Source organism: Tyto alba, unplaced genomic scaffold (genome assembly GCF_018691265.1).
Source record: "Tyto alba isolate M040663 unplaced genomic scaffold, T.alba_DEE_v4.0 Super-Scaffold_21, whole genome shotgun sequence".
In the NCBI taxonomy this organism is placed as follows: Eukaryota; Metazoa; Chordata; class Aves; order Strigiformes; family Tytonidae; genus Tyto; species Tyto alba.
The window spans coordinates 9,082,538-9,095,623 of NW_024881295.1; the positions used below are offsets into that span (position 1 = coordinate 9,082,538).

Here is a 13,086-nt window from a genome sequence, read left to right on the forward strand (position 1 = left end):
AAAGAAGATCTCCCCTTCCAGAACTACTGGTAAAAATCCCACAGCAATAGGATTGGGTGAGCTCCAAAGAGCAGTGGCACCCATGACATCCTAGCAGGGTTTTGGATTCAATGGTCTAATTCTTCTTCTCAGCATTAAACTCTTTTAAGTGATGCAATTCTGCCACAGTAGTGACAAATAACCTCAAATAAAAACCCAAATAATGAGATTTTGTAGATTAAGTTAGTCTCACTCCAGGTTTCTCATTATGAAGACTAGGTAAAAATCTATTTGAAACCTCCTTATTTCAAAAAGCAGATGAGGTGAGACCCAGCTCTGAGTTACCTCTGCTACAACATAGTGAGATTGGGGGTAGCACATAACACTCAAACACAAGTCTTGTGGGGTATGTTTCTGTTTTAATTTGCACTTGTCTTTACACCAAGACTTATTATATATGGAAAAGCATGGGTATGTGCAAGTGACTGAAGAGCGGATATTTCTGAAGAAGCACGAGAGGGTTAGGCCTTCACTACTCATGGAAGTGCAGCCAAAGGCAGCACCTCGCCCCATTACATGCTTTGAAAATACAAGCCAAGCGAGAGTACTAAACTCACTCCTTTTCCACAGAAAGGCTTAAGGAGAGGAGAGTATGTAGTGAGGCCACCTGGGCAACTCAAATCACAACCAACAATTAATTTTCCTCCTGATTCAGGTGTATGTAAAGATCTCACCTATTTGGAAAAAAAACCCAAAACACTACTTCAGCAGTGAATAATCAGTTTTCATCTTAAACTAGATTACAAATAACGTGATCATTTCAGGAGAGACTCACTCACTCTTGAGAATACAAGTGTGCTCCCTTGCTTCGTCTCCTTCTGGCCCCATGAATCATTCCCTCATTCGTATACCGTGGCGCAAGTTTCAATAGGCAGGACTGGAAAACATTTTAATTTCAGTTTGCAGGCTTTACGAAAGGAAGTTAATTGCTAAAAATATACACAGCAATCATAACAATAGCTTTAACATTGAGAACTGGTAGGCAAAGTTAAAAATCTGGAAGTGATATCCCAAGTTTACAAAAGGGAAGTCACATCTGCTTAATAAAGTTTGCAGCTATTTCTGTATGGTTTTGCTTAATCTAAATGATGGCTGAATTCACATGTTTATCCTGGCTTTGCTCTTCAGCCAAGTTTCCTGTTTCCACAGTAGAAGCTCTGCTCAGCCCGACATCAACATTTGTCCTGAAGTTTCAGCAAGTGGCCCTTGAACTCCAAAGTGTTGTCTCTGATGCAGAAAGAAGTCGGTGATTTGTTAGTGCTTATTGAAATAGATTCTCAGGAAAATTATATTACTAGTTCTTCTAATGTTAACGATCCAGTGTGCTTCTTGGAGAAATATTTTTACTAAAATTGTCACACTAAAAATCAAATTAGGTTTAAAATAGAGGTGCAGATCACTTCTATTTATTTTTTAACTATGATTTTACAAATATCTCAATGTAATTTTGATACTGTCAACCTTTGCTAAAAAGTGATTTTATTTTTGTTTGTGGCTCCACCTGTTTTTCTTATTTTCTTTTTTACTTCCAGTGCAGAATTACTGTGCTGCCACAAGGTTTCACTTAACCACCAACCAAAGAAACAATTTAACCTGTGGAGGTTAATTCTACCTTGTACACCTCAAGTGCAAATATTTATTTAAACACCGTTGCTAATTCTAAACAGAGATAGTCAAGTGACTTCTAGGCTGTTTACACCATACTGGGTAGCCCTGTGTAGAGGTACCCAAGCTGGATCTGGAGCTAGATGGTGGAAGAGAAGCCAATTAGGTCAGTCCTACAGGCTTTCTATCATCACTAGATTATTTCTAGAATTCACTGGTGTGCTGATGGTGCCGTGTACAAAACAGCCTCTTCAGAATTACCTCTGGACTTTCTCAAGACAGTCCTGCACAGCGTTATCGCATCATTAGTAGTATCAGTAAAGCAGGGATCCTCCTGCAGGAAAATGCTACATCATTTAAAAAAAAAATAACAGCAGATATTTTTGAAGTGTTTGTTTAAAACCAATTACTGGTTATACTATTTCCAGATCAAAATCAAACATGTATAATCAATTTTACGCCACTATTTCAAACTTAAAGCTCATAAAATGAACACTTTATTACATAGGACTCCTCCTGAACAGCTACCAAGGACTGCAGGTTTTTAATTGATGATTCAATTTAGCCATCCTGAAGGGGAGTAATGATAATAAATATTACTAAGACTCTGCAATAACTTAAGTCTTTTGCAAAATCTTTTATATTAACTTTAAAATGTTTATTGGACATCTGAATATCCTGGCTAGAATGCGATTTGTACTTCCACCAACATGCTGAAATGCAATTTAAAAACTATTGAAAGACATAACTCCCACAGATCACAGAAACACGCTGCATCCTCAGGAGAAATGCCGAAGAACCTTTTAGCTGTTATATTTATCTATGAAATAAAGTATGTGAAATGTGAACTAATTTCATTGTTTTGATACAAACATCCGGTCAAAATGCTGGTTTTGAATATAACTTATTCTCCATGTCTCTAGCACTAACCTTGAGCATGAGTACATGAGCACTGCTGCATTTTATGTTTGCTTCTTAGCTATCAAAAGCTGTACATGACTTAAATTTATCAGTTCCTGAAAAGCTACAACATTTATAAAGTTTGGTCTTATTAAAAGATGCATTACTATATCTACAAGTAACAAAACAAGTTCTGTTATGATGATCTCATCTGCAGCCTATGTGAATTAAATATATATTGATTTATATATCTAAATGCCCATACATCTACCCAATGTTAACTGCAGAGAAAGAACAGAAAAAAATATATCCTGTCTGTAGAGAGGATTTATACCCAGCCTGGCTTTCTACTTTGAACTTCAGTTTTAAGAGTCACCTTGCAATTATTCTTAATATTGATCTTGGCCACGCTGAAGCCAGAGGCAAAGAATCTTACCGATTGTTGTGGAGTCAAGCTTGCACTCACTTTTTGCTAGTATAAATCAATTACAGTGTTAAAGTCCACTGGGGACTTACTAAAAATCCTGTAAATTCTGGTCTGCATTCTCAGGGAAACTCAACTTTCAGAAGAAACAAAATTGCAAAGAGCTAAAAGCTCATTCTCCATTACAGCTGTTTGAAGGGTAGGAAGAAGTTTCCCAAATTGTTTAATGGCAAGGAATGGCTTAATCAGCCATTGGCATACACAAGATTACACTGGGCATTTCACTGAATTACAGATAGAAGTGCCCATAAATTTCCATGCACATCAGTGACCAAATGAAAATACCTATGAAAGTCTGATCACTTACGAGGAAAACACAATCTGGTCATCCCATACAACATGTGCCTAATTCCCACATCAGTAACCAGAGCTATTTCTTGACATACAATGGACTGAATTAGGACTACTGGAACAAGTTAGCAGCTCTGTCCTATGAAAAGCTTCCTGCCACAAAAATATAAATTACTGGACTCTAAGTTACATCCTCCAAATTTCTTGTTCCAAAAATACCTGAACAACTTTGACTCTGTATTTGAGTGGGACAGTCATCAAGACTGTAGATGTTTCAAATCCAAATTTTGAAAGCCTTATTCTCTATTACCCTGTTTTAATGCCTTAGCTTGATTCAACCAAGGTACCAAAACCAGGCTGAAAGCAGCAAGATGGAGTCAGAAATGGTAACTTGCAGTCCTTCTAAAAAGGATCATGTTTACTAACTCAAACAAGATGTTCCAGCAGTGCAAATTCCACTCAGCACTGTGCCCAACTCCTTCCAGATTGATAAAGTAAGTTTCAAATCCTGTTTAGATAATCCATAGAAAACTAAAATCAACAATTTTGAAATAGGTTTGATTATTCAGTGACTGCCTGAAAAGGCAGCAGTTGCATAACAGCCTAAGTAGGAAAATAATCCACTTGAAAATATTTTCCCCTCAGACTGCTATCAGTAATCCTCTTCACCATTTCTAAAGTTACTAACCCTTACACTTATTACCAAATCTGAAACATCATTAAAGTGACCATGATAAGAAAGTTTACCAGAATCGGTAAATACTTGGTTTAACTACGGCAAAGATGGAGATAGAGAACAAACAATCCATGCCCCTTTGCTTTATCACAAAGGAACAGATGAAGCACCATTCCACAGCATCACTCATATAATCATTGTGCTTGTAGCATGGTATAGAATTGCATTTTAGATTGTTTATATAAGTAGTTTAAGTAGTTGTCCTGACCTTCCTCCTTTTTTTTTTTTTTTTTTTTTTTTTTTTTTTTTTTTTTTTTTTTTAAATTGGGTGAAAAGTGTGTATTTTTCCTGCAACTGTATCTGGAGTTTCACTGCATTTGATCTTTCTGTTTATCTGCAAACTCACACAATGCTGCTGGAGCGTTTCCCATGGCTTTCTACCAAAGCAACTGTAAGAACTCTGGAATAATGACCTTTGATTTCTAAGATACGCAACATATGTCTATTGCACATACTGGAAACTTCAAGTTCCTTACAAACTTGGATGCAAATGCCCCCAAGAGTTAAAAAAGGAAACTAAATACATGGTGTTTTTTTTGAAAAGACAATCTAGGAGCAGGCTGTAAATTACTATAATAAGCCACAAGCAAAAGAGCTCTGAAAAACTATGATTTAAAAAGTTTTACAGCTGGAGGTTCAGAAAGGAGGATTTTCATAAAAACCTAAGTAGTCATGAGTAACATAGAAACAGAAGATAAGAAACAACTGTTTGCTGTCTCTTCCAGTACCAGAAGCAGCCATCCACAAATGAGGTAGTAATCTGCAAATGAAGCAAGAAGGAGCCAAACCAGAGAAAAGTGGCTTTTCCTGCAGTAGAAACATCAGTCTTAAACACCATAGCTGCTCCTACATTCCATGAAGAATGAAGCGCAACCAGTGCAGAGCTCTTCAGAAGTTGCCCTAGATTCAGCTGGAATAGAGCTAATTTTACTAAGAAGTAGCTAGAAGAGTGCTGTGTTCTGGATTCAGTGTTTAGCAGCTAATTGTATCTTGTTGAAACAACACTAAGTTCACATGCATATTTTTTTTGTTTTGTGTGGTGTTTTTTTTTTTTTAAAGAGATTTACCATCTCTTCAGTGATAACAAACATCTGATACTGCAACTATATTTGCAGGAAAAAATCAAATGTGCGTAGAGTATGAAGGATTAAGAAACCAATTTGCTTATCATCCTATTTTGACAAGACAAAGTCTAAGGATGGAACCACCCCTGTCAAAGAATTTTTAATCAACTCAAATTATTTTGTCTAAATACTAAAGCCCCAGTAGTATTGTCTTCTCTCTGATACTGTCCTGTCTGTAAGAGTTATGAAAGAAGCCATCTTTGAAGTCAGATTCGTTGTTTAAAAGCATTGCGTATTACCTGAGATATCATGTAGTTCAAAGTTCTGCTGCTCACTTCACAGTTCTTTCTATAAACAGTGATACACTTCATTGTTTCAGAAGAGCCCACTAATTATGTTACATTCTCTCAGATGTGCCAAAGTTCCCTAAATTTGATAGGACAGATTACTGGTGTCAGGTCATGTACACAGGGGATCTGCAAATGCTGGGGAAGAAAATTTACCACCCTGACAGGGTCAGCATTGTGAGAGCAATAACCAAGGAAGATCTTTCCCACAACTCTTAAGATTTCCAAAGATTGTGCATTTATTTCTCAAAATTTTGACATGAAAACAAATGAAGAATAAAAAGTTATGTGTAGTAACTGCCCACATACATGAATTTATCCTTTAATAAATCAGGCATGCTGAGGTACTTTATTCCCTTTTCTCTCCCATTTAACCTGAGGTAAAAGTAAAAGTACTTCACAGAAGCTGTCACAATATACACAGCTGTCAGGGCCCTTAATTGTGTTTGTTTGTTGTTGTTGTTTGTTTGTTGTTTTCTCTTTTTTTTTTTTAATTCCCCAAGGTAGTAGGCTGATATAGCTTGGCAGCAGTCCCCCAGGACTACAGGATCTGCAGCAGTAAAAGTGGCTACTTCCAAAGGACAGGAGAATTTTTCTCATGTCTCAGGAAGCCTGTCTTTTCCTCACCAGAAAGACGGGGAGTTTCTGAAAGCAATTAAGCCAGGAATAACCCAGAAAATTTAGTCATGACAGCTATCTGTCACAGTAAAGGGGAGCTATCTAGACCAATCTTCTAGAAATTAGGTGTACACAGAATGTGCTACAGCAGCAGCAGCTGTATTTCACCAGCTCATTCACCACTTCACTTGCCTTTTTTTCCTGGATGATCTAAATCTGATGCTCTGAAACATTGTTTTGTATCTTTTAACCTGCAAGAACCTATAATCTTAAGTACCTTCTTGACCCCCCTATCTGCATAGAACAAAAGGGGTGGGGAATAAAACTATCATCTTCAGAGAAGTCCCAAGTGGCACAAAGCATTCCAGTTCATGGTTACTTCCTGGAATTCCAAGGCATTTTATGAACTTAGATGATACATGTCAACCCCCAGAAAGGAAGCAAAAGACTAAGTGAAAAAAGCCAGAAGTCAGAGTCTGGGGAGAAGCAACACCACTTATGCAAGAATAAATTCTTCATTTGTTTGGATCGTGAACAGAAACACATTGCTGTGAGCAACTGCTAAAATTACTAACTTCAGCCTTTCGTGCTTGTGAGTAAACCAATTTTTCCAATACTCTGAAAAGTGAAATATTCACAGAAAAGTCCAGAAGGACAATGCACCGCAGAAAAGAAACATGGACTGAAGCTCTGCTCTAGACCCATGCAACAGCACTGTACTTGACTGAACACTCTGAGGGGATCCCAAGAGGCAATTACACCTGGTAGAGCACAGAAAGGAACCCCCATGCCCCCACAACACCAACTGTCAAATATTGTTACAGGAAATTCAGAAGTTAAGGTTTAATATATTGACATCTTCATGATTCATCACTGTTAAAACATTACAGTATTCTGAAGCCCTGTTTTAACTCAGTGTGGCACAGGGCAGTCCAGGCCTTCCCGCAATCTGCCTCTGGCCAAGCTCAGGCTGGTGACAGCCAGAGATTATCCTCCACCCAGCCAGACCTCACTCTCATTCCAACAATACCCAGACGGGTTTAGTCTCTACCACATTCTCACTCTCTGCTCCTAATTCTGAAAAGAATTCTCTCATGTTTTCCTGGCAACACAAGAACTGGTTTCCCAAATAAGCTGCTGCTTACATCAGAACTCTTCTCCCATCTTTAGCTCCATATGTGCCCTCAGTAACAAGTTAGTTGACCCATCTCCAGTACAACCCTGACAACTAATAAAGCTTTTAAGAGCCTGTTGACACCTGCTTTATCACTTACCATGCCTCCCAGAAACATGACTCTCTAAGAACCATATCTGTTTAAACAGCCTTTTTGAAGTAGAGCCTACAGGCACTCTCCAGAGATGGCCCAATTAAGCTGCAACATCAGGGGGATTTAGTACATAGGAAATGCATGTTAGTCTGGATTACAAAATTACCCTGGCTAGGGTATATCATCTTGAGATACCAAAATCCACATTAGTTCAACCTCCCCATTTGTATTTTTAGGGAATGAGTCTGGGATCTGCAAGCATGAGTACTGTGTATTTAAATTCATTATTAGGTAGAATTGTCATCAGACTAACAGCAGTGTATCAAAACATTTTATTGACCTAATTTAACCACATCCTCTGATAACCTGAACCATGCCAAGAAAAAAACCTGGCAATATCTTACTAGAATTGTATTGTTATACAAACTTATTAGCACAAACTATCTCAATTGTATTAAAAAACGTCTATTAATGTCATCATGAATATTTACAAGTGACATCTTTTCCTGTAAGACTGCTTTAAGCCAGAAAAATTCACAAATAGTAAAGGGAGAATCTAATAAATTAGTTGAGAGCCACAATATTGAATCAGTGGCTGCAAAAGACTCAAAACTACATTTTTTTTTTTAAGGGAAATTCAAGAATGATCCAAAAATAGTGGTTTGACTTCAGACAGTTATATAAATCTTATGAAAGAATTAATATGTTCCTTCAATAACATCTGCACCATTTTCAAAGTAATCCAGTTAAAAAAGAAACTATATCGAGGAAAGCCTGTATAATTTTAAGTTATTTATTTACTCATTTATCTGCGTTAGCTACAGCATTACGTGTTTAATTTAGAATTTATTTCTAGAATAAAACAAAAATGAAAATGCTTTTTACAGTGGCAAAACCTGAAATTCTCAAATTTAATTTATACAGATAGAACTCTATCAATTCCTAGAAAGTGCCTGCTTCTTACTTTGCTCCATGATATAGCCCAAAATTTATTTTCTGTGAAGAAACAGAGTTTATTCTAACAAAGCTAAGAAGAGATAATTTTGGCCCCATGTCTGTAAAAAGAAACCTGAATGCAGGAAATCACATGCAAGTTCAATGCAAAAAATCTACAGACTTAAAAAAAAAATCAATCCAACAAGTCATTCTAGAAAATCTGGGCAAGATGTCATCAAAAAATTCATCATTTGTAAAATGATTTATGTCTGTAAGATATAAAGCTGCTTTGTCAAAGCATAGGAAGTCTGTGCATGACAAAAGTATTCATTCAGGGAAGGGAAGTTATCCCACAGGAACCGTGTGACATCTAGTGGTTGCCATCTCTATTTGCTCACGCACTTCAGCCTTTGTAAAAATATCTGAAACAGGCTGCCGGTGGCTCACCCTTAGGGTTAAAACAAATGCTAACATGCTTATGGTAGTACCTACATTTACATGTTTATATTCAAAATATGCACATGGATCAAATATCTTCAAATGCTTTCCTTTAATTACTTGAACTGAAAAAACCCAAACAAAACAACTATGCTTTTATGATATATAATTGATGCAAAAATTTGTCTAAACTGTTAATACCAGAGATAAAAAGATCCACTTTATATATTAATGCTATATTGTTCTAATACAACCTATTAAGTGCCATATTCTTGAGTAATTTGCTGCAACTGGGATACAACTCTTGCAAAAGCTGTCCCCCCAAAATCATCCTATACAGCAATTACTTACAGACAGTACTATATTACACAAAAATTTTGAAGTCACAGACTCAAGCAATAGAAAATCATCCTAATCTCTCCAAAACCATAGAGATTATAAAAGATACTACAGAAATTTAACATTTTTTCACTAATGGACAGTGCTAGACTCATTCTGGAACCAAAATGATCTATCCAAACTTCTCTAGTTAGTAAATAATGTATAATGAGACCAAAGTGCTTTATTACAGCTATAGCATTTCTTTTCTTCAGTTCTATGCACTGCCACTCTAAAATAATACATTACAAATAATAAAAAATAGTAATTAAGATCTTGTTGCTCTTTTCTTATACCCTTATCATATTTACATACTGGGGAAGTGACCATTTTTCTCAAAATATTATCTTCTGATATGGTGACCTAATTCAAATCCTTGCTCCCAGAACTGTATGCTTTATTTTCACTTTTGACTACAAAAATTGCACTTCTGAAAAGGACAAGAAATCACAAACTGCATCATTTGAGACTTACAATGCCTTCTTTTACAACTGTAGTGTGTGCAAATCATCATTTCAATGAAATTTAACAGTTACAAATATTCTTAAACTATGTAAGTACAGTAGGTTCTACAGAAAGTAACATGGATAATCAATAATCTACCATTTGAAACAAAAACAATAAATAAAAGTATTAAAACTAAGAAAAAATATTCCTGTACATTGTACAGTACCTTTTGGTTAAAGCTTCTTAGCAAAAATATAGTAATGTGTTTTAAGCATTCCAGTTACAGATGGTTCAATATTAAAATTTCAAGGTTTACCCATCTTGAAAAAAATATTGCATTTTTCCATAGGTGCAGAAGAAACTGTCTCTCTCTGAACAAGGCTTCAGTCTCTAAAAATATATAGACAGTAAGTATGAATTCAAATGAAACATTACAAAATTATAATACAGTACTGAGGATGTACGGTTGTTGTGCATTATAGATTTTACATTCCTTATTTTAAAAAAGCAAGACTAGAGAGTCCAGTGTATATCACTGAGTTCAGCTGGATCCCCAAGTCCTCCATCAGCCTCCAAGTAATTCATGAGAGCGGTCATAGCAGTGTCATCATTTTCACATATTGCATCAAAGTCCAGCTGAGAATTACCACCTATAAAATTATTAAAACATTAATATAAGTAGTACAAAACATGAAGATTATGGGAACCTTCAAAACGTATTTGTTTTTAAACAGCACCATCTTTTGAAGTTGAGGCAAACATTCACATGCAAATGTTAAAAAAAAAAGAAATCAAGTAATAGAAATAATGTCTATCCACAGACAGTTGTAAGGACATACATAATGTAAGGAAGAAGATTTAAGATTTGCCAATCCACTGGACTAGTTCCAACTGCTAGCTAATAAAACTTGTAACCATGCAGTGAAGTTCATGTCACTGAAGTAGAAAACTGCTTTCTACTTTATGTCACTTTAGTGGAAAACATGGTCATGTTCCTGAATTCTCATCTGATGTACTATGCCAGATGCACTCCTGAAACCTTACGAGTTACTATGTATTAGCTCTAGAAATCAGTGCTATACCCTTGCCTTTTACAACAGTAATGTAAAATGATTAACTCAAGTATCAATGAAAAATATTTCCTTGCCTACCTTGGATAAATGTTGTTGTTGGGTTTTTTTTATGTGTGGGGTTTTTTTTTTGTGTGTGGGGGGGTGTTTTTTTTTTTTTTCCAAACTCTTACTTGAGGATTAGCTTTTTTCCCTGCTTTGTGTTTTGTTTTTTTTTTTTTTTTTTTTTTTAATAGATGGCTCATAGCTAAACTGGAAAAAGGCTATAGGTTATAAATAAAAAAAGCTGTAGTAACTGAAATAAAAGAGGGAGACTGAAAAGTTTCTATGAGCTGAAAAACAGGATAAGCATAAACATTGAGTTTATAGCACTTTGCCTTTTGTGTTAAAAATAATTGGTATTTTTAACACTGGTATTCTCCTCTTACAGGGCCAGGGAATCCTATATCCAGACAAACTGCTGCCTCAGAGCATGCTTGAACAAGGGGAAAGAAAATTGAAAAAACCCCAACCAACCAATCAACAAAAATTTCTGAAACATTTTGACTAGCCCTTTGTATTGACTGTTCATAGCTTGCAGTTAAAAAAGAGATAAAGTGCTAAAGTGCTAAAAGGACAGTAGTTCTCAAATTACAAGCATCTTCCTTACATTGCACTGAAATACTTTTCCTTACACATTCCTCTTCTGAAGAGAGAACTAGTAAGTACCTAATTAAAACTGTGTGTAAGCTTCTGTTACAGAATGTTATTTTTGTCATGAGATTCAATCACTGATCAAATTTTGCTGTTTGCCTTCCCATGATAACACATCTATTTTAAGAGTCCTCTGATATTCAGACAGACAAATCTCTTTACAACCATGTATAAACTGTGAAGTGGTGCACTCAAAAATTATGCCATTTATCAGAAATTTCTTCCCCTGCAACTCCCAAAACATCCACAAGAGAAATAAATCTTACTGAGGAGAGGTTCATTAGTGGGAAATGGAATAGCACCCTGGTTTTGTTCTGAAGTCTCTACAACTTCTGTTTCTGAAGGACATAACTGAATCAACTCTTTATTTGGCACCTGAAAGAACAGAAGTAGTAAAAGGGACAAAATTAAAAATTTAGTCACAATTATTACATTACAGAAACATTATAAATCGCTGACAAACTATTAAGAACTAAATAGAGTAAATTAAAAATATGCATCAACTGGCAAATCTACTGAATTTAAAAATAATTTTTTTAGAATTTCACATAGCACTGGACTTGGCTTAAATAAAAAGTGTTACTTACACATCTGTCAAAGTTACTTAACAGTGATGGCATCTGCTTTACTGAGGGTCTAATTCAATATTCAGCAAATAAATTCAGCACAACAAGTTGTACTGGTATATAATTTCCATGTCTAGTACCATAAACTAAAAATTCCCGGTGACATCATGTTTGTCAATATCGACCTATTCTAGCTAAAAGATAAAAAAACCCCTCATACCTTCCATGTTCTATATGAATTAAATTATATGAATCATAAACATGTGTCTTTTATATTATTTTGTATCTTGCTACCATCATGATAAAAATCTAGTTTTAAATTTTCGCACTTCAGAAAAATGAGGCTAGCAACGATAGAGATGGAAGTCTTCCTCACCCAAATATATGAGGGGAAAAAAAAAAAAAAATCCCTTTTTTCCCCTCAGTTGTTTCATGTAATGCACACATGCAATTTAGCAGGATAGATTTCTTGGGTTGCCTGACTTGTAATAATTTCCTAGTAGAATATACAAAGTCAAAATGCCTCACAAGAGCATTTTAGGAACAAGTGGGACACCAAAACACAGAATAAAGAAAAACCTTCAATAAATACAATGAAGTTATCCTTATGATGAGATTCTGCATGACTTGGGGAGTTCAGCATATATAAGTCAACCAATTCTTAGGGAGAAATACCTGTGGCAGGGCAGGAGAGAACTGATCATAGAAAAGGGAGGAAGCCAAAATTCCTCCACAATTCCTAGTCGTAGTCCACAATATTATTGTTAGGAAATGAAAATTGTAACGGGAAGATAAACTGTCTTTAAATGGAGAGAAATTTACATTCAGAGAAATGCTGATAGAGAAGTAAATGTTTGTTCATACAGTACACATACAACATACAATATACTTGGGTAAAAAATATGTTAATTATTCCACAGTTGTAGTCAATTACTATGACAGTTATAGTTTGCGGTGGTACTAACCAGCACTACTAGATTAGTAAAACAGCATATTCTATCAATTTTAAGAAGACTAGTGAAATACCTTAAAAGTAAAAATTTTAAACATTTCAAAATTGAGAACATACAGCATACACTGTTAAAAGGGTCTTCAAGAACATTATAAGTATGAATGAGAAAAAACAAGAACTTATATTTTATTTAGGTTATCAGACTGAACAGGTGAAAACAATTCTACTCTCTGACAGTTATTTAGCAAAAGTCT

At 35.5% G+C, this 13,086-nt stretch overlaps 1 protein-coding gene across 8 annotated transcripts in view; it reads right to left on the minus strand.

Annotated features, from left to right (window-relative positions):
* Positions 1-381: 381 nt before the first annotated feature.
* Positions 382-13,086, minus strand: part of ARNTL2 (aryl hydrocarbon receptor nuclear translocator like 2) — a 47,461-nt gene continuing 34,756 nt past the window's right edge. For 5 of the 8 annotated variants that reach the window (XM_032986120.2, XM_032986119.2, XM_032986118.2 and 2 more), the window contains 2 exons: positions 11,581-11,689; positions 7,667-10,201 (listed from right to left, as the gene is read on the minus strand). In XM_032986120.2, coding sequence (XP_032842011.1) covers positions 10,065-10,201; positions 11,581-11,689 — 246 coding nt within the window. In that variant the 3' untranslated portion in view covers positions 7,667-10,064. Of the gene's footprint in view, positions 739-818; positions 917-7,666; positions 10,202-11,580; positions 11,690-13,086 lie in introns of those variants that run through there. The other 3 variants (XR_004406118.2, XR_004406117.2, XR_004406120.2) reach the window with 3 other exon arrangements.